The sequence below is a fragment of the Tamandua tetradactyla genome, chromosome 10, assembly GCF_023851605.1.
Source record: "Tamandua tetradactyla isolate mTamTet1 chromosome 10, mTamTet1.pri, whole genome shotgun sequence".
Classification (NCBI taxonomy): Eukaryota; Metazoa; Chordata; class Mammalia; order Pilosa; family Myrmecophagidae; genus Tamandua; species Tamandua tetradactyla.
The window spans coordinates 68,461,262-68,487,149 of record NC_135336.1 but is presented as its reverse complement, the minus strand read 5'-3'; the positions used below and the strand labels follow the sequence as shown (position 1 = coordinate 68,487,149).

General features: G+C 35.3%; 1 protein-coding gene and 1 long non-coding RNA gene across 8 annotated transcripts in view; one reads left to right on the top strand and one right to left on the bottom strand.

Moving 5' to 3' along the window:
- LOC143648522 (uncharacterized) overlaps positions 1-21,457 on the top strand; it is a 30,549-nt gene extending 9,092 nt beyond the window's left edge. For 3 of the 4 annotated variants that reach the window (XR_013158599.1, XR_013158601.1, XR_013158598.1), the window contains 2 exons: positions 11,460-11,697; positions 21,308-21,457. This is a non-coding gene — a long non-coding RNA (uncharacterized LOC143648522). Of the gene's footprint in view, positions 1-7,353; positions 7,749-11,459; positions 11,698-21,307 lie in introns of those variants that run through there. The other variant, XR_013158600.1, reaches the window with a different exon arrangement.
- The window catches only part of ROBO1 (roundabout guidance receptor 1), a 456,386-nt gene that overhangs the window by 110,064 nt on the left and 320,434 nt on the right, over positions 1-25,888 (bottom strand). For all 4 annotated transcript variants that reach the window (XM_077118707.1, XM_077118705.1, XM_077118706.1 and 1 more), the window contains exons 4-6: positions 12,702-12,822; positions 12,234-12,372; positions 9,976-10,103 (exon numbers count right to left, since the gene is read on the bottom strand). In XM_077118707.1, the coding sequence (XP_076974822.1) occupies positions 9,976-10,103; positions 12,234-12,372; positions 12,702-12,822 (388 nt within the window). The remainder of the gene's footprint in view (positions 1-9,975; positions 10,104-12,233; positions 12,373-12,701; positions 12,823-25,888) is intronic.

Sequence of the window (25,888 nt, the reverse complement as noted above, 5' to 3'; positions counted from 1 at the left end):
CTGTTTTATGGTCTTAGACCTAATGTTTAGATCTTTGATCCATTTTGAGTTAACTTTTGTATAGGGTGTGAGAGATGGGTCTTCTTTCATTCTTTTGCATATGGATATCCAGTTCTCTAGGCACCATTTATTGAAGAGACTGCTCTGTCCCAGGTGACTTGGCTTGACTGCCTTATCAAAGATCAAATGTCCATAGATGAGAGGGTCTATATCTGAGCACTCTATTCGATTCCATTGGTCGATATATCTATCTTTATGCCAATACCATGCTGTTTTGACCACTGTGGCTTCATAATATGCCTTAAAGTCAGGCAGCGCGAGACCTCCAGCTTCGTTTTTTTTCCTCAAGATGTTTTTAGCAATTCGGGGCACCCTGCCCTTCCAGATAAATTTGCTTATTGGTTTTTCTATTTGTGAAAAATAAGTTGTTGGGATTTTGATTGGTATTGCATTGAATCTGTAAATCAATTTAGGTAGGATTGACATCTTAACTAAATTTAGTCTTCCAATCCATGAACACGGTATGCCCTTCCATCTATTTAGGTCTTCTGTGATATCTTTTAGCAGTTTTTTGTAGTTTTCTTTATATAGGTTTTTTGTCTCTTTAGTTAAATTTATTCCTAGGTATTTTATTCTTTTAGTTGCAATTGTAAATGGGATTCGTTTCTTGATTTCTCCCTCAGCTTGTTCATTACTAGTGTATAGAAATGCTACAGATTTTTGAATGTTGATCTTGTAACCTGCTACTTTGCTGTACACATTTATTAGCTCTAGTAGTTTTGTTGTGGATTTTTCCGGGTTTTCGACGTATAGTATCATATCGTCTGCAAACAGTGATAGTTTTACTTCTTCCTTTCCAATTTTGATGCCTTGTATTTCTTTTTCTTGTCTAATTGCTCTGGCTAGAACCTCCAACACAATGTTGAATAGTAGTGGTGATAGTGGACATCCTTGTCTTGTTCCTGATCTTAGGGGGAAAGTTTTCAATTTTTCCCCATTGAGGATGATATTAGCTGTGGGTTTTTCATATATTCCCTCTATCATTTTAAGGAAGTTTCCTTGTATTCCTATCTTTTGAAGTGTTTTCAACAGGAAAGGATGTTGAATCTTGTCGAATGCCTTCTCTGCATCAATTGAGATGATCATGTGATTTTTCTGCTTTGATTTATTGATATGGTGTATTACATTAATTGATTTTCTTATGTTGAACCATCCTTGCATACCTGGGATGAATCCTACTTGGTCATGATGTATAATTCTTTTAATGTGTTGTTGGATACGATTTGCTAGAATTTTATTGAGGATTTTTGCATCTGTATTCATTAGAGAGATTGGTCTGTAGTTTTCTTTTTTTGTAATATCTTTGCCTGGTTTTGGTATGAGGGTGATGTTGGCTTCATAGAATGAATTAGGTAGTTTTCCCTCCACTTCGATTTTTTTGAAGAGTTTGAAGAGAATTGGTACTAATTCTTTCTGGAACGTTTGGTAGAATTCACATGTGAAGCCATCTGGTCCTGGACTTTTCTTTTTAGGAAGCTTTTGAATGACTAATTCAATTTCTTTACTTGTGATTGGTTTGTTGAGGTCATCTATGTCTTCTTGAGTCAAAGTTGGTTGTTCGTGTCTTTCCAGGAACCCGTCCATTTCCTCTAAATTGTTGTATTTATTAGCGTAAAGTTGTTCATAGTATCCTGTTATTACCTCCTTTATTTCTGTGAGGTCAGTAGTTATGTCTCCTCTTCCATTTCTGATCTTATTTATTTGCATCCTCTCTCTTCTTCTTTTTGTCAATCTTGATAGGGGCCCATCAATCTTATTGATTTTCTCATAGAACCAACTTCTGGTCTTATTGATTTTCTCTACTGTTTTCATATTTTCAATTTCATTTATTTCTGCTCTGATCTTTGTTATTTCTTTCCTTTTGCTTGCTTTGGGATTAGTTTGCTGTTCTTTCTCCAGTTCTTCCAATTGAACAGTTAATTCCTGCATTTTTGCCTTTTCTTCTTTTCTGATATAGGCATTTAGGGCAATAAATTTCCCTCTTAGCACTGCCTTTGCTGCATCCCATAAGTTTTGATATGTTGTGTTTTCATTTTCATTTGCCTCGAGGTATTTACTAATTTCTCTTGCAATTTCTTCTTTGACCCACTCGTTGTTTAAGAGTGTGTTGTTGAGCCTCCAGGTATTTGTGAATTTTCTGGCATTCTGCCTATTATTGATTTCCAACTTCATTCCTTTATGATCCGAGAAAGTGTTGTGTATGATTTCAATCTTTTTAAATTTGTTAAGACTTGCTTTGTGACCCAGCATATGGTCTATCTTTGAGAATGATCCATGAGCACTTGAGAAAAAGGTGTATCCTGCTGTTGTGGGATGTAATGTCCTATAAATGTCTGTTAAGTCTAGCTCATTTATGGTAATATTCAGATTCTCTATTTCTTTATTGATCCTCTGTCTAGATGTTCTGTCCATTGATGAGAGTGGGGAATTGAAGTCTCCAACTATTATGGTATTTGTGTCTATTTCCCTTTTCAGTGTTTGCAGTGTATTCCTCACGTATTTTGGGGCATTCTGGTTCGGTGCATAAATATTTATGATTGTTATGTCTTCTTGTTTAATTGTTCCTTTTATTAGTATATAGTGTCCTTCTTTGTCTCTTTTAACTGTTTTACATTTGAAGTCTAACTTGTTGGATATTAGTATAGCCACTCCTGCTATTTTCTGGTTGTTATTTGCATGAAATATCTTTTCCCAACCTTTCACTTTCAACCTATGTTTATCTTTGGGTCTAAGATGTGTTTCCTGTAGACAGCATATAGAAGGATCCTGTTTTTTAATCCATTCTGCCAATCTATGTCTTTTGATTGGGGAATTCAGTCCATTAACATTTAGTGTTATTACTGTTTGGATAATATTTTCCTCTGCCATTTTGCCTTTTGTATTATATATATATCATATCTGACTTTCCTTCTTTCTACACTCTTCTCCACACCTCTCTCTTCTGTCTTTTTGGTTCTGACTCTAGTGCTCCCTTTAGTATTTCTTGCAGAGCTAGTCTCTTGGTCACAAATTCTCTCAGTGACTTTTTGTCTGAAAATGTTTTAATTTCTCCCTCATTTTTGAAGGACAATTTTGCTGGATATAGGAGTCTTGGTTGGCAGTTTTTCTCTTTTAGTAATTTAAATATATCATCCCACTGTCTTCTAGCCTCCATGGTTTCTGCTGAGAAATCTACACATAGTCTTATTGGGTTTCCCTTGTATGTGATGGATTGTTTTTCTCTTGCTGCTTTCAAGATCCTCTCTTTCTCTTTGACCTCTGACATTCTAACTAGTAAGTGTCTTGGAGAACGCCTATTTGGGTCTAATCTCTTTGGGGTGCGCTGCACTTCTTGGATCTGTAATTTTAGGTCTTTCATAAGAGTTGGGAGATTTTCAGTGAAAATTTCTTCCATTAGTTTTTCTCCTCCTTTTCCCTTCTCTTCTCCTTCTGGGACACCCACAACACGTATATTTGTGCGGTTCATATTGTCCTTGAGTTCCCTGATACCCTGTTCAAATTTTTCCATTCTTTTCCCGATAGTTTCTGTTTCTTTTTGGAATTCAGATGTTCCATCCTCCAAATCACTAATTCTATCTTCTGTCTCTTTGAATCTATCATTGTAGGTATCCATTGTTTTTTCTATCTTTTCTACTTTGTCCTTCACTTCCATAAGTTCTGTGATTTGCTTTTTCAGTTTTTCTATTTCTTCTTTATGTTCAGCCCATGTCTTCTTCATGTCCTACCTCAATTTATCGATTTCGTTTTTGAAGAGGTTTTCCATTTCTGTTCGTATATTCAGCATTAGTTGTCTCAGCTCCTGTATCTCATTTGAACTATTGGTTTGTTCCTTTGACTGGGCCATATTTTCAATTATTTGAGCGTGATCCGTTATCTTCTGTTGGCGTCTGCGCATTTAGACAGATTTCCCTGGGTATTGGATCCAAAAGTTTGGAAAATTTTTCTGTGAAATCTCTGGGTTTTGTTTTTGTTATCCTGCCCAGTAGGTGGCGCTCGTGGCACACATTTGTCTGCGGGTCCCACCAGTAAAAGGTGCTGTGGGACCTTAAACTTTGGAAAACTCTCGCCATCCTGGGGGTTCGCTAGCCGAAGCGGCTTGAGCCGGCCCGGGGTCCGAACGCAGGGAGGGTTGCTGGTCGCCGCAGCCAGGGAAAGAGCCCGTCCGAATTTCCTAGTCGGCCCTGGGCAACAAGCGTGGCGGGAGGGCACCAGCGGCAGCGGCCTGCCCGAGAGAGTGCACGTTTCCTGGGAGTCACGGGTTTGGAAGGGGCCTCCTGCACCCGTCACCGTTCTCCGCGGCCTGGGGGTTTCCGATCCAATTCTCTCAGTTGGTCCGGGGGCTGCGCGTGGTGTGGGCGCCAGTCGCCTTGGTTTCAGGGGACCACCTCTCCAATTCTCCCAGCCGGCCCAGGAAGGGGGAAGGGAGTAACTCCGGCCGCTTGCCACCCCACCCGGTAAGGCCCGCGCGCCTCGGCGATCTCACCCGAGCTGCTTCTCTCAGCCAGCCAGCCGTTCCAGGATGGGGTACGCTGTCTTTTTTTATCTCTGTTGTGGCTTTGGGCGCTTTCTGTATCGTTTCTACTCCCCTAGTAGGTGTCCTGGAGAAGAAACTAAGATCCGCGCGTCTTACTAAGCCGCCATTTTCCAGGAAGTCCCGTGTTGTTTGTTTTTGTTGGTTTCTTTTGCGAAGTGCATGGGCCTGGAATCGAACCCAGGTCTCCCATATGGCAGGTGAGAATTCTACCACTGAACTACCCTTGCACCCCCTTTTAAGTATTTTTGAAGCGTTTTCCACTGGGTTTTTCTTAAAGATTACATTCAATCATGGGGGGGGTATTTTCTTAGATTAACTATGAATTAGTTCAAAAATAAAAACAAGTAAAATAATTTAAATTGGCTACAATGTGATTCTAAGAAGAAACTCTAGGCCCACCTGGAAAGTATCTAATAAAATCTCAATAGGCTAGATTAAGATAGTAAAATAATATAAAACAAACCTGCCATCATTTTCTGAACACCAAGAGGAGGCATAAATTTTAGCAGTTTCAATGACATGCTGTTTAAAAACTTGGCAGAGTGTCTCTATGCATCTATTTTGTTCTGGTTAGATTTTATATTTTATAGGTATGTCATAAACTATAAAATGGTTACAAATACCATGGTATATATCTTTTTCTTCTAAAGATGGGGCCATTAGGCAATATGAAACATTAGTTCAGAAAATAATTCTTTGTTACCAAGACAGAGCTAGCAATCTTAACTCTCATCAAACTGAGGCATTAAAGTGCAAATAAAACAATGTAATAAATCAAAATTGAGGTTACATGTCTTTTTGTGTATTTTAAGTCCACAAGGAGAATTCTCGAAGAGATGTATAGTATCAATATTATATATACGGGGGAAAACGAGAGGTACAGTCAAACATTAGGTGTAAATGTAACATCGCTGATGGATTTAGTTTGTATGTGACAAATCTATGATTAGTGCAGAAAATGCTCAAATGCCAGGCTGAGGTCAACTGAGTTTTCTGGTTAATTAGGGGTTAGGCAGATGCTTTTCTGTTGTAATCTTACCAAACAACATTATTTCACCACTTTTTTATTGATCTGTAAATACTCGTGTAGAGAACATTAATTATCCATCAATAGGTCAAAGTACTGCAAAGCCTTTGAGTCATTCTGATGGTAAGTTTCAGTCACACACCAAAATTGATATGCAAGTTAAAGGAATCTGGATGCTCTTTACTGATTATCAACAAAGCCCTGGCTGAATTTATTTTTAATCCCTAAGGTCCTAATAGTGCCAATTTTCATTGCAAAATGCATCTTTTCCAGGCCAAATAAAATCTATATTATGAATAATCAGTATTTTGATTTGATTTGGCATCCTACTACCCAGTAGAATGCAATCTAATCAATGAACCAACGTTACACTGCATGTGGTATAGTTTTTAGGGGTGCAATACCTGTTGTTAACAGCATGTGACTTCATATTTCACCTGTCGTTTAGAAGGTTTCATAAGGGCACCACGTGTCCAAGAAGGAGAATAAGCAGTTTTGAGTACAATCTGCTCACAGATAAATGCAGCAGTCTTAGAATAAATTATTAGAAATCTTCCCTATTGTAATGAGAGATAAACTGAGGTGCTAAGAATCTAAAAAATTGGAAAACAGTTGTTCTTAGAGGTAATGGAATCAGAACTGAGGTCAAATACCCTCTGTGGAATGTTTTTCCAATACAGTGTTTCATTGCACTATCAAATGCAATCATTTTTTTTTAAGTTTCCACTGCCAAACAGTCATAATTTTCATTCATTTGGTTATTTTGCAAAACTTCAACATAGGCATAGAACTAGCTTTCATGACACAAAAAGTCCCAAACATTTATTATAAAAACCAATCAAGGGATGGGCCATGGTGGCTCAGCAGGCAGAGTTCTCGCCTGCCATGCTGGAGAACTGGGTTCAATTTCCAGTGCCTGTCCATGGGAAAAAGAAACAATGAAGACTTTAAAATGGAAATGTAACGAATGCCCTGCATTTGAGAAAAGAGTTTTTTGATAATTTGTTACATAATATTGTCATAAGACTATATGGGTACTTCAGAGTTCTCATGTACAATAGTGCAGGAAACTACTGTAATTCTATGTTTACAATCATCTGAACAACTATTTTTCTCACTAAATAATAGTATCAATAATAATAACATACATAAGCAAAATGTCCCTTATTTACAAGACATTTGCTGTGTAACAGAAAATATACTAAGCATTTTATATGTAAAATGTAATTTAATCATTATAAAAATCCTGTGAAGTTGGTTTTACTATAACCATTCTACAGATGGGGCAATTGAGGCTCAGGGAGTTTAAACACCTTTTTTGGATCACATAGTTGGTAATTCACAGAAGCAGGATTCAATTAAATTCTGTTTGACTCCAATATGCATAGATTTAGCTCACAAGTCTTTTTAACACATTTCTTCCAGCTCTAGTAATTCCCAAACTATAAAGGAAGTGTATAAAAGGTCTTTGTTCTTTCCATGAGCTCGTCAACTAACTTCTAAAGCTGAGGATTGTAAAATTACTTGTTTAAAAACAATTGTCTATAGCCCTACCCAAATCTCCTGCACCAGATTTTCTAGAAACCATCCTGACAATCCATATATTTAATAAGCAACTTCAGGTAAGTTTAGGAAACTGTCTGGCCTTTGATTTTATACTGAGTCCTTGAAAACATGGACCACCAGGCTGCTGTCAATCATAAGTGACAATAGTTTCAAATTTGATCCATAGGAATTAGCTATTGGCACTGAGGATATCAAAAGCCACCACAAACTGCTTGAATTACCTGAAGGAGGCCCCAGCAATATTTCTACCTCTCAAGCAAAACGTGGAGTCTATAAGCATATTTCAAGTTTTAACAAGAATTTTTGTGATACTAGAGGCCCAGTATCATGTTGAGGACTGTACAGAATACACAAGTAGAAAAGTCAAAAAAAATTCTAAACATCAAGGAAGGAGAGGGAGAGAGACAGAGACAGATAGAGAGAGACTACAGAAGAGCAGAGTTTGAGATTATGAGAAGAAAGTGGAAAAAAGGACTTAACTTTCAAAATTGGGATTCTTTTTAAGATGTTGGAACTAATTGCAGCTATACTGGGGATGAAATATAAAAGACCATCTTTAAATTAAAGGCAATATTTCCCCATGCCTTGTACCTGGGGCCCAGGTTTTATTATTCTAACACTAATTCTCAAAGTTTAACATTCACTGTATGAAAGTTGAGGGAAAGGAAGATTATTTTTAAGCCTATACTGATTCCATTAGTGCCCTAAAAAATTGAACCACACAAAGAGGACAGAAAAACAAAACAAATACAAACAAAAAACCTGAACTACACTGCTCTATTTCTTACTGTAGTTATTTTCTACAATCAAATGTATTCGTTTCTGATTAGTTTCCTTTTGTAGTAGCTAGTATTTCCTACATTCAATTGAAATGAAGAAAAAAGACATAACATCTCCAGTTTCCTTTGAATGGCTTTTATTTTTATTATCTTCTGCAGTCAGGAATCATGTTACTTTCTTTGACATACTGTATATATTATTAGAGCATGTCAAAGATATTTTTTAGGGATTTTAATATGCATGTTGTATTGTTTTAATATTTGGATAAAATAATACCTTTTCAACTATATACAGATTTCCACAAACTTGCAGAAAACACGATGCATCTGAAATGAGAATTTCTAAATTTCTCAAGTAGTTTCTGGATTTGATCATTTGTACCCAGTTTCCAATGAAATCCAGGCTTAGGGAACAAGAATGCCATATGGAAAATTTAAGGCTGAATTAGCTTTGGAACTGAGTTTAATATTGCAGGAAGAAGCTCTACTTTGATTTCAATGTCTATGGTAGACACTGCAGAATGGCTATTATTTATAAAAGCATCAGCTAGTGAGATAAAGGACTTCAAAACACAAACTGAAACAGATCTCTTTGCCTAATGTGATAGACAACCTCCCTTTCACAATTGCCTAAAGACAGACACATCTTTTCATGCCTTGTATTCATCCTGAGCTACTTTCACTTCCTCTGGAGGGCTTTTGAACTTGGATTTGGCTTCTCTTAAATTTATGCTTTCTCTAAATGTAAAGGGATTTTCTTTTCTTAGTCTTACCTAAAGTTCAAGTCTAACTTAGATTAAAGGGAAGTAGTCTAGGTCTTAGAAATTCAACGTTTGTTCTTGATCTTTTTCTTTCCTTTTGTTTTTATGAGTGTGAGCTAAAAACCCCAAAGTGGAACATAATGGCTTTGAGACAGGAGGAAATATTCTTTATTCTTTTTTTTTTTTCAGTGTAAAAGCCCATAAGGCTTTTTTGTACAAAGCCCACCATAGATGCACTCTCTTAAAAGCCACCTTTTTTTTTTTTTCCTTAATAGCCTTAGGGGAGACAGTGTTCAGAAAAGATGACAGCACCAAGTGTTGCTAATGTTAGATCTAGAAACAAGCTAAGTGGTTTATGGCCTAAACTCCTGTTTATTATATATTTGTCAAAATAGGGAATTTTTCATCCATAAATGTTTTTTAAAGGCCACAGTCTCTCAAATTCCACAATATACAATTCATCCCTAAACAGGAAAAAAAAAAAAATGGGAGAAAGTATTCAGAAGAGACATGGTGAGAAATAATCAATAGGACATCATGGAGAAAGGAAGGAAGGAATTATGAGAATGAAAACAACTGGATTATAGATACAAAGGTAGTGACAAAACCATTTCTGCATATCAGTTTGAGGATGTCACTTGTAAACGTCCCAACATCTAAAAACTTGAAATCACAGAAAATGTACATGCTCTGGTTCATATAACACCAGATATTAGATCTTTACCGAAATTAGCAAACCATGAGTGCAATTCATCCATTCAACAAATATTGATTATCTATTATGTCATAGGCACTGTGCATATAGGAAAAGACTGCAAAATCCCTCTTCTCATGGATGGAACTTGCATTCCAAAGGGAACCCATTTTTATGCTGAAAACACACAATCAGAAGTAATAGAGGATTCGTGTTTCCCTAAAGTTTTCATGGTGATAACTGGCATTTAATTAAAAGATTAGAATGGTAATGTTTGAAGACAGAGATTAAAATACATTCCCGTCCTCTACTTTACGAAGATGGAGCTCTTCATAATTTTGAAAACCTAATTCAATTGCCCGTAACAAACACTTATCACATTTCCTATAGGCAAAACAGTAACATTTCTAGATATGTTTGAAATAAAAGATCTACAGCAATATTTAATGTCTATGTTTAAAATACAGTACTGAAAAAATATTATTTTCTTTCCATTTCAAACATCATATGTCCCATGATAAAACAAGCACAACAAATGTACCCCCAAATCCTACCTTGAACAGTCAAAGTCGCTGACGCTTCAGTTTTTCCAACCATATTTTCAGCAACACAAGTATATGAACCCATGTCTCCAGCCATCACCTTTCGAATTTTCAAGGTATGATCATCTCGGATTTCATATCTACAGACGTAACAAAAGAAAGAATGGTTCAATGACTTTCTACTTGAAGGATCTCATCATTACACTCAAGATGCATCTAGGCAGCAAATCCTAAGCAGTGTCTTCAGAAAATTCAGCACAAAGTATAAAATTCAGCATTCCTCTAAGTCAGCAGGTAGATGGAAAAGAGCTTTTTATTTTATTTATGTGGGCTAACATAGTAAAAAAATATTTTAGGGTAATTTGGCAGGTATTTATTTATTTGTTTGTTTCTTTAAGTTACTATGCTCAAAAGAAAATTAAAAGATAGTAACCTTCAATTAAATTCTTATTAAATGTTAGACTTTGTGCTTTATCTTTTAAAATTCTTGCGACAATTGTATGAACTAAATTATGCTCATCACCACTTACAGAAGAGGAAATTGAGGAATAGAAAGATGAGATCATCTGAACACAGTTTTTAGCTAGTCAAGTGGCAGAATTGATATTTGAATCCAGACATCTCATTCTAGTGTTCATTTGGATTACATCATCTTCCCTCACCTTCAATATTGGGTTTGCCTTAGAGTTCCTCTTTAGTACTCTTCACTTTCTACCTGCTTTCCACGAGTTATATTATCTATCATTTATACATAAACCGACCATACAAACATTCCCAATTTCTATTTCATCTAAGCTCCAAATTCGAATTTCCACTTAACTACTAACTAGACATTACATCTCAAAGGCACCCAATATTTAATATGATGTTAAATAAAACTTTCTTCCTTCCACAAACACATAAACCAATTTTCTTCTGACACAATCTGTCGTCCTTCACCATCTCTCTATTTCTAACAAGCCCCATCCAATTCATCAATAAGTCTCAGAAATTTCTCTCCAGTATGGACCACTGTCTCCATCTCATCAGGCAGACAGACCCTCTACGTTTCTTATCTGGACAGTCATAACAGTAGTCTTTCTGCCATTAACCACTCCTTGTATATTATCCAGAGTATTTAATCCTGTTCATACTAACCCCAGTTGGCAGTGTATTTGCAATATGGTACTAAGTTCTTTATTCAAAGCCCCTAGCAGTTTGACCCCAGTGTGTCCAACCTAATAGCCCATAACTTCTTGCCACATGCCCTATATGATACCCATGGTAAACTTTCAACTGCTCAAAACATGTAATATTCTTTCAGAGATGTGTGCCTATGTTGTGATGTGTCTTTGACCTGGAATACTCATTTCAAACTTTTTTTGCTCAAAAAAAGATTTTGAAGCAAATCTTTAAGAGATTTGCTGCTCAAATCCTTACTTATTTTTAAAACATTACTTCCATGTTACCCTTCTTTGAGAACTCCCTTGTAACCCCCTTTCCCTATGCTCCTACAGGCCTACCTTATGTGACAACGATACTGCTTAATACATTGTTTCACTGATGTCTTGCTTTGTGAGCTCCTGGGGAAAAGAAACTAAGTCACCGCTGTGACCCCAACACTTACCAAGTGCTTCATACATGTTTGCTGAATGAATAAACAAACTAGAAGAGATGGCCTAAAGACATTCCCTGAAGGTTTTATTTAATTGCTTCATTCCCTAAGGCTGGGAATGTATCTCTGCTTTAACACAGGTAAGGACTTGAAAGATATCAAGAAACTCTGACCCTTTCTTTTATTTCCTGGTGATTTTGTAACTGGACAAAAGGAAGTCCCCTTTCTACCTAATTTGCAGTTATGCCTTCAAAGCTGTCAACACCCTTCCTTCCCTACTGATTCCAACAAAAGACATTTTTATTAACAGTGAGCAAGCTGAACAGAAGAGAAACCTGTTAAAGGAATATCACATTTTACAAGTATTCTTTGGGCAGACTGGACTCATGAATGTATCTACAGTTCTCGTCTAAAAAACTCAGAAAAAAAGGATAGAAACCTTCTGATTCTAACAATCTCTAGTATTTTATTTGTTTTGCATGGGCAGGCACCGGGAATTGAACCCGGGCCTCGGGCATGGCAGGCGAGAACTCTGCCACTGAGCCACCGTGGCCCAGTCTCTAGTCATCCTGCCCCAGATCAAGATATTGTTGTCTAACAGCACGTAGACTATTCCAAGGGCATATAGACAATGCTCTGTTGAGAAATGTAGACATTCCAAGGCGATGATCTGTACCTGGATTTGGGCAGCTCCCCGTCATCTTTCCTCCAGCGTACTGTAGGTACAGGGTCACCTCGGGCCTCGCATTTAAATTCTGCACTGTCATCCACAGTTACTGCCAAATTACTAGGTCTCTTCACAAATGATGGTCTCTCTAAAAGTAGAAAGATGCGTGAGCTGTGAGACAGTCTAGATGTGCAAAAAGAGCAGACTTTATCATTTAAAATATTGTTTAGAAAATTATTCCCCATACTTCCCTATCTCTAAAAGCTCCCCCCTCGGTTTATTACTTCCTCCTAGTTTTCCTCTCAAATCTTTGGCTTTCATCTCAAGGCTGTTTATTGATTCCTCTCTCCTCTTGTCACCCACCAAAATACTGGCTTACTTATAGAAAAAGTCACATCTATCTCCCTTCGATAAAGACACACAATAATAACAGAAGATATGTCTTAAAGTAAGCAGATTAGATAAAATTGCACTTACCTAAAACAGTTAGTTCTGCTACTTCGCTTTCACGTTCCCCAACCATGTTGGTACCAACACAAACATATTTGCCAGCATCACTCTTACGGGTGTAGGTAATCATGAGCTTTCCTCCTCGAATCTTAAAAAAAAGTTCCATATGAAGACTATTAAAGTCGCTTTAGCTATGTTTACATGACAGGAGTCTTCATAAGTGAAGTCCGCTTTCTAAACATATAACAAATCAAAGTATAACTATAGCAAAAAGCTGAGATATAGTATTTGCTATATGTAAAAGTCATAACTTTAAATGGAATTCACTGCCAAGATAAAATATAAAAGAGGCAAAACTCTTTTTCTTGACCTGTATTTCTTGTAAAATTATTATATAATTTCATATAATATAAAAATGATTACATTCTGTATACACATAGAAATTTGCATTTCCAAATCAGCGAAGTCCTTTCATTGCATTTAGTTAGATGAAAATCACAAAAATTGTGAGGATGTTGGATAGCAAGTAGAAAAATGAAATTCTAAATACATGTGGCTATAATTAATATATAAATAAATAGCAGCTGTGTGATTTCAGGGAAACAAACTCTACTATTATCAGATATGAAAACAGAAAGTATCTGTTTGTCAGAGTTGTTTTAAAGGAATATATCTCAATTACCAAGACATAGCAGAGCATGCTACTTCCTCAAAAAAAAAAAAAAAGAAAAAAAGGTGTTTCTTCCTCCCAGGCAGTTTCTTGGAGACTTAGGAGGTAGAGACTGAACAGATGCCAATAAATCACCCAGAAAAGTCGCATGAGGGTATATCTTCAACATTTAATTAATTGAACAAGAACTAATTAAAAATAAGCAGACAACCAATACAATAAATAAAATATCTTTACTTAATTTAAAATGCTTTTAGATTAGGAAGTTGAGCTCAATTTTCCCTGCATGTCAATAATGTCCTAAATCCTAGGAAAACTTTGTCAGGAATAACTTCCAGAACATTTAGTTAAGGAGGTTTTGACCTGACAGTTATTCTATAGAATGCAGGAATTAAACATAAAAAGAAAAAAGAAAAAGAGGGAGAGAAAATGAGCAAACGAAGCTAAATATACAACTATGCAAATTATTTTTTCAGCATGCACTTTGGAGTTTATTGAAATTACTGCATGTAAAAGTGGGGTCATACTGTTTTGAAATACTTAAATTGCTTTATTTCAATCCAGGCATTTAAACTAGATAATGTGATCATGTCTTAAACGTATTAGGACAAGTCACATATTAACAGAGAGGTTTAAATTCCTGTGGATTGTGAGCTTGCTATTTTTATATAGTTTCATAAACAAATGAATCATGATGTGCTAGGTACCAAATGCCCACTATGACACCAACCAAGGATTTCTCTTTGCATTATTCACTGCCACTCAAAATATTCTTGTTGAATAAAGTTAAGTCTGTTACCTAATTTGAAGCATTTCAGAGAAATTTATGGCAGTTACGAAATACAGTAATAATTTTGTTGTTCTCAACTTGCATACTTAACTTTTCAAGCATAGAAAGACAAAGAAGAAAATAAATGGGAAACAATCTGCTAAAAGTAATTATTGTTAAAATTTTGTGAATGTTCTTTTGGTGCTCTCTCTCTCTCTCTCGTCATATATATACAAGCATACACATATGTACATTGACACAATATATGCATACCCATATATACACATAAACATATTTGTACATGTACATGCATACAATTTTACAAAAGTATGAACAAGTGATATATGTTCTCCTAAAACACGCATTTTTTACTCAATAAAACATTGATGAAATGTTTATGTTTTATAAATTAAATATACTTTACATAGATCTTCAGTATCAATTTCAATGGCTGAATAATATTTCATTGTATGGATTAACCAGATTTTACCAAACTAGTTCCCCACTGATAGGTATTTAAGATATTTCCTCCTTCCCTCTTATAAACAGCACTGAAATCAGCCACCTTTTACATACATCTTTATCTCTTTTGAAGGTCTCAAAGTGGGATTATCAAGTCAAATTAATATATAACTGTAAGGCCCCTGGTTCACAGTGTTAACTATTTTATGGTTTGAGTGCTTTTGTGTGAATATATCACTTAAATTTTGTTTTTTAGCATAACCCTGCTGTGGGATTGTTTCCGGGAATAGCTATAATAACTTCGTTTTTCACTTAGGGGACCAGTGGCTCAGAACAATATAATCTCTCCCCACCTCATACTTCCTTCCACTATGCCCATAATTACAATATGTTTTAATTATGCGTTTAAATGCTGCTTAACCCCCTGTCTGTGAACTTTGAAGTGAAAAAAGCATATCTAATTCTTCTTTCTAGCCCCAAGACCAGTCACAATATCTAGAAAGAGAAAGTTTTTGGAGGAAGTGAAGTGACTTGACCAATGTCACATATCAATTTGAGACTGGGCTAAGATTTTAGGCAACATATGTGACTTTGATTAAACAAAATTGTGCAAATGAAAAAATAACTCATAGCCCACAGCCCTGTTATCATAATAACTGTTTCATAAACTTAAGTTTTTTGGTCTAAATTGATTTGTGTATCCTAAAATCAAGATCTACTAAAACTTTTTGTCATGTAGTTATTTTGAAACATTCACAGAATCATTGCCAAAGATTTTGAGGGAAGAAAATCATTCTGGAAAAAAAAAGGATGATTACAAATCTTATTTCTGAAATGGATGTTAAGTGATCTGCGATATTGTCCTAAATCTGTTCTTTATTGGCTCTCTAACTTTGGAAAAGACATTGAATCTCCTTCTAAGCCTCAGAATCTAAACTTGAATATCCATGCATTTTAGGGACAAGCTTAGTTCTGAAGGGACTGTGTAATAATGGGCAAAACTGGTAGCAAAATAAGAGGCAAAAAACCAAAAATTCTTTAAAAAAATCGTTTTGTTCAAAAGTTAATGTCAGGGCGGGCCACGGTGGCTCAGCGGGCAAGAGTGCTTGCCTGCTATGCCGGAGGACCCCGGTTCGATTCCCGGCCCCAGCCCATGTAAAAAACAAACAAACAAACAAAATATAATAAAACAAGAAAATGTTTAAAGATGTTTCCCTTCCTTCCTTCCATCCTTCCTTCCTTCTCTCTGTCTTTCCTTCCCTTCCTCCCTTTAAAAAAAAAAAAAAAAAAAAAAAAAAAAGTTAATGTCAATGAACTTTAACCACAATAAAAATATATGGCTTTCAAGTCTGCATATAAACTCACTACTCTTATGTGGGACATGACTCCCAAGGGTGTAAGTTTCCCTGGCAATGTGGGGCATAACTCTCAGCGATGAGCCTGGCCCTGGCATCATGGGAATGAGAATGCCTTCTTGACCAAAAGAGGGAAAATAAATGAAACAAAATAAAGTTTCAATGGCTAAGAGATTTCAAATAGAGTTGAGAGGTTACTCTTAAGCAAGCTTCAGCCAGATAGTGCAAGTTGCCACAGCATGCCAAGCCCCAACCAACAATATTCCTCAAAAACTTAAAGAAAACCTTGGGCTCTAACTAAGACTGTATAAATGTTTTGCTTAGTAAGTTTATTTTTTCAGAAACATAGAGCTTCCAGAATGTCCCCATGCCAGGTAAGCCCTGAAACCCAAAGGCTCCAGTCTTTCCCAGAGTATCAACTAGTTTCAATACTCTATCCGTAAGGTCAACATCCCTTTCCAGCACAAAGAAGTTAAAATGGTCATTGCCCAGATACCCCTGAATATTGAGAGAATTATCAAATGAGAGGGAGGAGGTATAATTGAGAAATTAGGATTTAACAAATGGTTATGACTACTGATTCATTATATGGAAATTTTTTTTCAGGTTGTAGTGTATTAGAATACTTAGAAGGAAATATTTGAAATTGTTGAATGGCAATCCAGAAGCCTTGATCTTTAATAATGATTGTATAACTATATAGGTTTTATCGTGTGACTGTATGATTGTAAAAAACTTGTGACTGACACTCCAAGTGTTTGGGTAGATGAGTAAGAAAATACAGACAAAATAATAATAATGGGAGGGGAAAATAAGGATATGGGATGTTTTGGGTTTTCTTTTGTATTTTTATTTCTTTTCTTGGAGTAATGAAAATGTTCTGAAATTGATTGTGGTGATGAATGCACAACTATATGATGATACAATGAGCTACTGATTGTATACTTTTGATGGATTATATGGTATGTGAAAATATCTCAATAAAATTGAAATATATATATATATAAGGCCTTATGAATAATTTTAAAACATATTCAAATATGTGGAAAATGGGAATCAAAGGATGATAAAATATAAATAATTTTCAAGTGTCGATTTTTTAAAACTCTTAATTGTGAAATACTTTCAAACTTACAGAGCAGTTACAGAAATAATACAAACTACAAACAGAGAGTTCCAACATATCCCTATACCTCAGATACCCAGACCCACTAATTTTAACATTTTGCCACATTTGTCATATAACTTTATCTATCTATCCATTCATCCATCTATTGATCGATCTATACATGTTCTAAATGCTTAAGTACAGGTTATATATACCATGTTCCTTGAATACCTAAATATTGCCATGTAAATGTTCTAAGAACAATGATAGTCATTTATATAAAAAGCCATTTTAAGTACAGTTATTAAGTTCAAGAAATTTAACATTGATATAAAGTTTTAGGTCTGTATTTCAATTCTATGTCCCGATAATATTCTTTTGAGCCTTTTCTACTCTCTTGCCAGATCCTATCTAGGATCTTATATTAATTGCTATTGTTTCTTTAGTAGCACTTTTTTTTTCTTTTTTTATTGTGGAAACATAAACTGTCTCATATCAACCATTCCCAAGCATACCCTACAGTGGGATTAATCACATTCACATGTTGTAGGACCCTCATCACTTTGTATTACTAAATCTTTCCCTTCTGCCCCAAAGGAATTAGACATCAACCCTTCATTTCCCCCACTCCCTACCCCTGGCAACTTGCATATCATCCAGTATTTTCTTTAGTTACCATGGGGCTTAAGTTTAACATCTTAAATTTATAGTACTCTCATTTTCTTTGATAACAAGGAAACTTCAATAGTATACAAAAACCATGTTCCTATCTTCCCACTTTTATGTAGTTCTTGTCACAGATTACATTCTTATTCATTATGAGTGCAAAACCACTGATTCAGCATTACATTTATGCATTTGCCTTTAAGATCCTATAGGAAGTAAAAGTGGTTACAAATAAAAAAAAAATGGTTGTACTGGTATTTATATTTATCCATGTCATTATCTTTGTTAGAGATCTTTATTTCCTCATGTGACTTCAGTCATTTGTCTAACGTCCATTCCTTTCAATCTGCAGAACTCCCTTTAGTATTTCTTGTAGGGCTGTGGTGACAAAGTTCCTCAATTTTTGTTTATCCAGGAATGTTGTAATTCCTCCCTCATTTTTGAAAAACAGTTTGCCTAATACAGAATTCTTGTCTGATATTTTTTTACTTCAGTTCTTTAAAAATATCATCCCACTGCTTTTTTGATTTCATGGTTTCCGATAAAAAAAAATAGCATTTAATCTAAGACTCCCTGGTATGTGACAAATTGCTTCTCTCTTGCAATTTTCAGAATTCCCCTTTATCTTTTGGTATCCCACAGTTTGATTATAGCATGACATGGTGTGGGTCTGTTTGGGTTTACCCTGTTTGGAGTTCATTGAGCATCTTGGATGTATATTCTCCTGTCTTTTGTTACGTTTGGGAAGCTTGCAGTCATTGTTTCTTTGAATATTCTCTCTGCCTCTTTCCTTCTTTCAAATCTTTCTGGGACTTACATATTGAATACATTGTTACACTTGATGATATCCCACAAGTATCCTCAGGCTCTGTTCAATTTTATTCATTCTTTCTTCTTCCTGCTTCTCAGACTGGATGATTTCAATGGTCTTATCATTGAATTTACTGATATTTCTCCTGCCAGCTCTAATCTGCTGTTGAACCCCTCTAAGGAATTTTTAACTTCTGTTGCCGTGGGCTTAACTGTGTTTTTCTTCATAATTTCCATTTCTCTATTGATATTCTCTTTGTATTCATTTATAGTTTCCGTGATTTATTTTAGTACTTGGTCCATGTTCTCCTTTAGCTCTTTCAGCATATTTAGGGCCTGTACTTTAAAGTCTTTGGACCAGGTCTGGTCCTCTTCATTGAAAGTTTCAAATGCATAATCTTCTTTGTCTGATACAGTCCTTCCTGTTTCTTTGTATGTTTTGCAATCTTTTGTGGAAACTTTAATATTTTAATATTTTAATGTGTTAATGTGTTATAGCTGGAATTTATACTGAGGTGTCTGTTCCTTAAGCTTGTATCCACTAGTAGTATGACAGAGCATTCCTTGAATGACAGGAGGCAGCAAAATGAGAAAAAAGGAAACACTTTTCACAGTCTTTGCAGACTGACCTGTGCATGTGTCCTCCTTCAGAGCTTATCCATACAGCATGTTTAGAGAATAATTTGAGGCTAAAGCTGAGGGGCCTCCCTGATTCTATCTTTTCTTAGAATTCCTCCATTTACACAGATATGAATGTCCCCTCACCCCTTAAAAACTGTCTTCTCATGGTTCTGGGTGCTTCACAATGTTCCTACAGCTAACAATCTCTTGCCCCAGAGAGTCACAACTTACTGATCTCCTGCAGAACTCCATAGGAGAACTCTTTTAGCTGCCTTCTACATGCAGGGCAAGTTCTAGGAAGGCAAGCCTATGATGAGTGTCTAGGGTCAGTCCCTCAGGCCACCACTAGAAAAACTGGGCCAGACATGCATGTTTTCAGTGTGTGCAGGAAAGTTACTCTGTTCTCTCCAGAACCAGGACCAGGGACCTGCACTGGGAACATGCCCAGCCTCCCACTGAACTGGTAAAGGGATTCAGCCTCCCACTGAACAGAACCAGGACAGCCAGGACACCAGGAGATTCCACCACTATTAAGTTGTCTTTTTCTTGATTTGGTACTTGCCCTGTTACTACAACCCTTTAACTGTTTTCTGGACCTTTAAAAAAGATATGTCCGCCAGCTTCTAGTGGTTGTTCAAAGCTTCTGTAGGGGGATGGAGCCCTGCAGCTTCTTACTCCACTATCTTGATCCCTTCCCTAGTTTTGATCAGTACCAAATTTGTTTTTAGAGGATCAGTTGATTAGGGCACTAATTCACTTTTACAGATCTTAAATACCTGGTAATGTCGAGTTTTAAATCAACTTGCTTTTGCATTGCATCAACCAACATGCTAGGGCACCAATCAAGATTATCTATTGCAACTCAACGTTATTCTATTATGAGAGAACCCGTACAAATAAGAAGGGGAACTTAGTTAACAAGTGTTAGGAGAACTTCTGGGAGATTCTCAGGCCTGGGAAAATTCCAATCTTAGAATGAATAGGAGGAAATAATAGCTGACAGGTGAACCAAAACTCAAAGAACGCTATAAAGTTCTAAAGAGTTTGTAGTGCAAACCCTATCACTCTAGCCCCAAATATGCATTATACTTGGCTCAATATTGGAAAAATGTTTAAAACTCAATCTATCAGAAGACATATTTTGTGAGCATGTATTTAAGTTTTGGTAATGAATTTAAACAGAAATGCTATTTTTATTTTATACATAATTATTTTACATTTTTACTATTTAAAGCAAAAGCAACCCTGCATTTTACAAATTATTTCCTCTATCTTTAATAAGTAAACAAACACTAATAGCATGTACCACTTCGGAAAAATTTTCTACTAGAAATATTTACCAATGAATCAGATATCCTGAAAAGTTTTTTTCATTAGTGTCACAATGACTAAAAGCATACATTTATCATGGCAGTTCATGTATATATAATTTCTCTATCAATGCAAAGCAGAATTAAAAACTGAGACCTGAAATTAAGAATATTAAACTGATAACACATATTTCTTAAGGAGAAAATTGCATATTTTTCTTGTAACAACAGCAAAGGCATTAATCATCTATGGCTAAATAAGGACAGCTAAATTGTACCTTTTTTTTTTTCCAATCCAGTTATTTTTTACCAACATTATCTAGGCCAGAACCAAACTCAAAATTAAAATAAACACAATATTAAAAAAACAACAACTGGATTTCTAAATCCAGCATTATCTTTCATATTGACCAAAAGTAGACACATATTAGGAAGCAAAATGGGCTGAATCCTACTATATATGTGTGCTTTTAGGCAAGGTAATAATAATGTCTCTGTTTTTCATGTCTAAAATGGGATAATCTAAAACCTACCTCCAAGGAAGTTATGATTACATGAGGTAATTCATATAGAGCACTTAAAAAATGCCTGCCTGTTATTATTGTTAAATATTATACTTATCCATTCAATGATTCAAGAGCTATCTGCTTAATCAAAAACAATCTTCCTTTGTTAGGAAAAATTCAGAAGCTTTTTATTAAAATTAATCACGAACACACTTCCATTGTTTTGTCAGAAAAACATGTATTTGCATAAAACAGAATAAAGCCTTAGAAACAAGTAATTCTTAGGCTAGATATGTTTTAATTGTTTCCTTCAAAACAGTGACTCTCAATGGGGGCAACTCCCTTCTCTTTCCCAGGAGACATGTGGCTGTCTGTCTGCAGAGACTACTGGGACTGGAAGGATTGCTACTGGCATCTAGTTGGAGGCCAGGGATGTTGTTAAACATCCTGCAATGCATAAAATAATTCCCGTGACAAAGAATTATGAAGCCCAAAATGCCAAAAATGCAAAGGGTGAGAAACCTTGTTTTAAAGAGCCATCTCCGACTTGAGGATAGATGCTAGACTAAACTGTTAAAAGGAAGGAGGGGTGAAAATTACATAACACATAAATGCTTATTTCATTGGGCAGAAAAATTACTGAGATTTCCCAGGTTGGTATAAATACCCCCCAAAATCCAACTCCACCCATCAATAAGACAATTTCATTACAAACACAACATTCTATTCTATATTCACAGCAGCAATGGTGAATCCCAAGATAGATGTCAAGACAAATGAAATAATCTGAGTCTAAATAAGTCTTGTAAATCAAAGAAAAACTTATTTCCTCGGCAATGATACAGTCAGAAATTTGACAAAAGTAAACTAACCAATGATAAAGTAGGACAAAAGAAGTAGTAAAAAATAGTGGAAGAAAATAATAGTCTTCGATTTCCATAAATTTGAATTGATTTCAGCATTATGTCAATTGCTGAAATGAAATAGAGCTAACCAAAAACCATAATTTTATTCTCTATGATCACAAGTTTGGAATACATGGTGTTCTGCTCTTTTCAATAAACAAAGGAACAGAAAAAATATATAGTGCTATAACCCTGATCGAGTATAACACGTCAGCTTTCAGGCAGTACCTACTATCAACAATCAGTATTTTATGCTGAGCATTATAAAAATATTGATTGTAATATATTCTGAATTGTTGCCCCTTCATGAACCAAAAATTGACATTTCCTTTCTCAACATAGAAAGGAAAAACATGCCTAACACACACAAAACACTATAAATGTGAAAACAGCACTATTTAAAACAAACTAAGAAATATTTCTTGGCAGGTCTCTTCCTGCAGCTGGATTTGACAGCCAAATTGTAAACCTATCAAAAACCAGTTTGTATAATGAACAGACACAGTGTTAAACAGTGAACTGCGGCGGCATTACTTCAATTAACATAATCCGGGTAGTGGAGAAGCAGAATGCGCTAAGCTTTCAGACAATATGCTGGCATCAAGCCTATGTCAAAAATTCAAGGCAGAGGTCCCACTTCCTCATTACCATATACCTTACCAGCCCACAGTGTAACCACATTAGATACCCACATTTCCATAAGCTCTAGACAGTGCTTGAAGGGGGGGCCTCAGCTATCTACATAGTGGATGAAAACAAAACAAAAAAAGGTCCCAGTGGCCTTGCTCCTTTTTAGGAAGGAAACAGAGGCAAGCAGGAGGGGAAGGTGGTAAAGAATTCTGAAGGCTCAAATATCTTTTAAAATTTATATTTGTCTTCGGAACAGTCTCATTAAAAGAAAAATGTTTTGGAGACATTAAGATATGGGAAACCTCAAATATACAGGATTCATATATACCAGCATGTTCCTAATTTATAAGAAACTATAAATGATTACTTTCCTTAGGGGTAAATGTCTCTCCAGTACTTAAAGACTTCCCTGAAGCAGTAGGAAAGCCCTCTTTGCAGGCCTTCATCTCCTTTATGGAGCTGGTTGTTGAACAAGTCAATATTGAAAAATCACGTTAAAAATGTAGCTTTTCAACCACAAGTGAAGAGGACCATTCCATTTTACATCTCTACTTAGAAAGAGAAAACTGCCAATCAGTACTTTTATTTCCAGATACAGGAAGAAAAACTATCTTTGCACATAGAGTCAGAAGTATTTTTCCTTTAAAAAGCTCTTTAAGTAATCTTTTGGTCTATGGAGTATATAATTTACCCTGCCATCAGTGATCAAAATCAGAGATAGAAATGAACTTAAAATGAACTTCTTGGTATGTCTTCTTTTTCTACCCTAAAGCAAATCAGATCATTTGCAGTATCTGTTACACATGAATTTCTTTTTTAGGCCTAACCCTTACAATGTTATCCAGAAACCTCTAGGTTAACATACTAACCTGACTGGGGCTAATTAACTAGTTTGGCTATATAAAATCTTTCCTGCTTTTAATTACATTAACCTAATGTGACTTGAATTCAACAGACCAAAAATGAAACCACTAATTATATTAAGGGTTTCAAAGATGATTTCAAATTGCTAACCACCAAACTGTCATATATTTTATCTCATTTCCCTTAATAGATTTTGCATTTAAAAACTATGTTCCTTACCAGAAATGCTATCTAAAAAAACATATCAAAACAATAGGTTCATAGAGTAGTGTTTTAGAATGCTAAAAGGCAAATGCTTTAAATAATATTATATATACACACAGACATTAACATACCAATGGAAAATTTTGCACTCCTTGATATTTACAATTTTCTAAAAGATTAAAAACCTGTAAAGATTCATTTACAAGTGAATAAATTCATTTACAAGGGCTGGGTAAAAGGGTTAACATGAAACGTAATTTTTAAAAAGTACCTGGGTTTAGAATATGTTTTAAAAACCCGATTCTCTACCACTAAATCATTTTCATACTGTTTTGTTAAGTAAATGAGGTGAGATGATTTGAATTACAGTCTAGTGTATCTTCCTTCAACCATGTTCCACTAACCCTCCTTGGGCGGAAAACCTCGTCATAGCAATGCTGTCAATTCTGACCGAATCTGTGGCCCACAGAACAGATACTAAGCTGCCGTGAAGTGGAGGAGGAGTGTTTTGTAAGGGGTTAAGGCTTTTTTTATGCCAATGAGATGCAGGTAACCCAGATGGCCAGTCATAGCCCCCAGACATCTTTCCTGGTCAAACAGGCTGCAGGGCAATCCTAGATTATCCTCCAAGGACTCCTTTCAATAGAAACATGTGAAGAGTCACTACAATGACAGCTCTTATTTCTAAAAAAAAAAAAACAAAACAGCATTAATTCAGAACCAACAACAATAATAATAATAAATCAAAAAGTAAATCTTGTGTGAGCAGGGGGCAGAAAGAGAGAGGATGTAGAATAAGACTATTTTCCAATCGGGCTACAAACGCAGTATGAGCTTTTAATGCTTGGCAGTTCAGATGAAAGCATCCATATCTTCTAACACATATTATCCTATCTTTCAAAAGCAATCAGGCTTTATTGCATTCTAAATCAAGCAAAAACACTGATGCAGCATATTTATATTGTACAAATGATGGTAAAAAGACTGGAGAAAAGGAAAACCTCTTAGCAAACTTAAAAAAATGTAACCATCAAAAAAGATAATTTATATAACTCTAATCTTACACAATGACAAAGAAATTACAGTATTTCTTTTTTGGAAATGTTTATTACTCATAACATGCCCCCCGTTGCCCCGTAAGTATGCAATCAAAACAACTAAATGGAAATCCTGTCTAATATGAAATAATTTCATGTTTTTCTAATTATCATTTAATATCATATGTTGATACTTTTATATTTCTGAATATGCACAGTAATAATTTTGTTTCCATTTTCCTCTTTGGGACCTAAATTTTAATGTAGTTAGCTATCAGGTAAAAATTCCACATTTTCATAAACTTCCGTCATCAAAAATTGAGATAAAATTCTCTATATCTACTACTGTAGTCTTCATCTGACATTTTTCTTAAGTATAAGAAACTAATTTATTTTATTCTATTATTGTGCTAATCTTGTCACACAAAATATTTTTTTGAAATGACTTCATGTATTTATGACAAAACACTTTCATATTTAAGACAAAACACAAGTTTGCCTTCAGATTAATATTAACAATAATATTAATTGCTATTAATATTAATCAAACATTAATTTGATTAATATTAATTACTTAATCACAGTCTTTCTACCTGGCTAACAAAATTAATTTACTCTTTCCACTTTTCTAAAGACCACTGAGTCCCACAATATTTTCCACAAATTTTTCAACTCTCCCTCTTCCTATTTCATTCTTTTGTACAGGGACCTAGAAGAAAAAAGAAAAGGAAAAGGGGGAGGCAGAAGAGAAAGAAAAGAAGGAAGAAGAAATGCATTGTTTCAAAATATTTCCCACTCAATTCTCTCAATTAGCTATAATCTAGTTTCACACTGTCCCTGCAATGGCTATTAGATTCAGTCACGCACCCATGATCAATTCAAAATGACGCAAAATGAGGGCAGCCTGACACCAGAGACGGGTCAACTAAGAAAAACTGATCAGATACTAATTAATATTCATAAGATTTTATGCTTTACTATAGGCTATAAAAATATTTAAACCCTAGTCAGGTCGCAATCACATTTTTTAAGTTTTCATTTTAATTTTACTAACCCATTTCCTGGTCCACTCTCACACAAACTCCATTTCATCTTTTACAGCAGACTTTAACAAAGTGTGAATAATGTGTGTAGGACTGGCACAAAAGATTCTATGTAACAAAAGGATGCCTGAGTAAGTACATGTTCATTGTAAAGAAAATATGAAAATGCCAAATTGAAAGCAATCAAATGACCTAAGATTTTCCTAGTGCCATTAAAAGGGACAACATTACAAGGAAGAAAACCATAAATTGTT